The sequence below is a fragment of the Tachysurus fulvidraco genome, unplaced genomic scaffold (genome assembly GCF_022655615.1).
Source record: "Tachysurus fulvidraco isolate hzauxx_2018 unplaced genomic scaffold, HZAU_PFXX_2.0 HiC_scaffold_52_np12, whole genome shotgun sequence".
Lineage (NCBI taxonomy): Eukaryota > Metazoa > Chordata > Actinopteri > Siluriformes > Bagridae > Tachysurus > Tachysurus fulvidraco.
In genome coordinates, this window is record NW_025927203.1 from 1,864 (window position 1) to 4,651 (window position 2,788).

Genomic DNA, 2,788 nt, shown 5'->3' on the forward strand with positions numbered 1-2,788 from the left:
TTGGCTACTAAATGTTTAAGTTACCGGCCATAACTTCTACTAACCTTAGAAAAAACCCTCATCCTTCCATCTCCTCTACTTCTTTCATCCTCGTCCTTTTACGTGGGCAAATCAGTACAAGTACAAAGAACATCAAACAAAACAACAAGACAAATTTGTGGACTAAAAGATGTACAATATGACCTGCTAAAATGAACCAAATTAACCAAATGTTTTAACCCCATGTAAGTATCACCACATTATTTTGTATTTAATAATACAAAGTGTGTATTTAATATTTCATGATGACTCACGAGTTCAGTATTTGCACAGATTTGTCTTATATGAAGTTCCCCAAGAAATGAATGAGTGAATATAATTTATGAAAAGTAAGCCGACAAATTGACTAGTGATTTGACAGCATGCTACAGCTGATTTTTTACCTGGTGTTAATTTCAAACCCTGATAATAATTAATATTACACAAATTAATATTACATGTTTAAATATTATATATTTAAATATTATTATAATTTTACAAACGTGTGTGGAGTTTCCAAAAAATAATTTTTTTTAAGAATTTAATGAGAATTAAACAAATCAATATAAACATTTATCAAAGAGTTAAGAATATAACTGTCATTATTTTATAAGTTAAAAATATTGTAATTATATTTAATTTTACATTTTTATTTTACTATATTTAATTGTTTTATGAATAGTTAAATATTCAGCAGTTTACTTTGTAATTAAAAAAATAAAATATCACCAACAGGACTGGTCCCAGTTGCTATCCTGAGAACCGTCCTTCATAAATATGACCTGATAATAACAGGGGAGACATGGCCTGTTGCACAGAATTACTGCAGGGTGATTTACAATGATCTGGCAACGGTTGTAAGTGATTTTGATTGGCTAAGATTGAATAAAGAAACAGCAGACAAATATCTGCCAACAGATGCCTGGGTCGGATTATACAATGATATCAATAGCTGGCGCTGGTCCTTAAACAACCTCCCATTGAAGAATGTCACTTATAGCTGCTGGTACTCTGGTCAGCCTAATACTGTCGGTGGAAACGAAGCATGTGCTGTCTTAGGTCTTGGTAATGCGTGGTGGGATACAACATGTACAGGACTAAGACCCTTTATTTGCTATAATGGTGAGTGAATATCATGATACTGATCTGTTTTGTGTCAGTTTGAAGGCTGGTTTTTCACATTTTGGTTGTATTTTGGTGTCATGTTTCCTGTACAGACAGATGACTGAGACATGACCTTTATCTTTTTCCCACAGCTAATTTCAGTGGTGCTGCCCGGTTTATTGGCATCACTAAACCTCTGTCCTGGCCTCAAGCTCAGGCTTACTGTAGAGAACATCACACAGATTTGGCCAGTGCTCTTAACAGTTCAGACCAAAACATGTTAGAGCAGGTGAAGAACATCCAGGGTGATTCCTGGATTGGGCTCTACAGAGACACATGGAAGTGGTCAGATGGAACCATCGCTTTAAACCTACCATGGGCTTCTGGACAACCTAATAATTATTATGGCAATGAGAACTGTGTAGTGGTTAATAACGGACTGTTCTACGATGCAACCTGCACCAAGCTGTATTCTTTTTTCTGTCAATCCAGTGAGTCTTGTTTTTTATCTTGGCTTTTACTATTGATATACAGTTGATGGCAAATACAATACTCAAATAATAATTTAACTTAATACACATATTTTTATTAATTCAAATAATTAATCAATCAATCAATCAATCAATTAATTAATTAAAATGCATTATTTATTTAATTCAGGAGTAACTGACAGTAGGAGAAGAATGTGGAGGACGATCAACTTAGACTTTTAGGAAAGGAAATGGAACTACTGTGTGTGTGTGTGTGTGTGTGTGTGTGTGTGTGTGTGTGTGTGTGTGTGTGTGTGTGTGTGTGTGTGTTTATTCCACAGTTTCCACTATGAGGAATCAGACAGTGAGACTGCAGGTGAAGTCTGATGGCAGTGTGTTTGATCCTGCTGTTCAGTCGTCCATTTTAGAGCAGGTGAGTCTCAGGACGTCTCTGAAATTTAAATACATTTTGTGTTTTAACATCAATGTTATCACTGCTCATCTGTTCATATTTCTGACATATGCTCCTTTTTTTAATTCCTCTTTCCTGGGTGACACAAATTTCTTCTCTTTTTTGGTTTTAATGATTAAATCCTGATCCTTATCTTCAGTTGAAGCAGAAACTGAAAGAACATGGCATGTTGGAGAACACCACAGTGACCTGGAGGGTGCAGCCAGATGGAAACATCTTCAAGAAGAAAAAAGATGACCTGTAACATCTAAATGTTCACCTTCAAGTCCAGCAGATTGTAAACTGACTGAAACGTATTTAACCTTCAATATTTAAGCTTTAATCAGTAGGGGGCGGTAGAGAACAAGATTAACTAGAAGTAGAAGAACAAACATCTAATTTTATTGTTCTGTTTTTAACACAACCACTTTGACTTCATCTTAAATTTAACATTAGTTTTAATGTTTTGTCAAATAATTATTATTTAATATGTTCAGCTTTTGCTGCAAGCTGCCACTGGACACAGTGATAAGGAGAAAGTCAAAGAGGGTCTGTTCATATACTGGGTTTAATACATCAGTGTGAAGTGGAGGAGCTACAGATCCAAACATAATAGATTATGAAGATCTTCCTACTTGTTCATCTGTTTGGGAAGCAGGTGTGTGTGAATATGTCTAGTCTTTGTGGTCTCATGTAACAATCCTTTTCCTATGAAAAGCTCCAGAGCTGTTTCTCAACCGGAACT

The 2,788-nt window shown here is 35.2% G+C and overlaps 1 protein-coding gene across 1 annotated transcript; it reads left to right on the top strand.

Moving 5' to 3' along the window:
• Window positions 1-753: 753 nt before the first annotated feature.
• Window positions 754-2,788, top strand: LOC113637992 (macrophage mannose receptor 1-like; the record flags this gene model as incomplete). The annotated part of the gene is made up of 4 exons (XM_027138936.2): window positions 754-1,140; window positions 1,275-1,613; window positions 1,934-2,025; window positions 2,204-2,788. Coding segments are annotated over 4 exons (923 nt in total), but the record flags the coding sequence as incomplete, so codon positions are not given.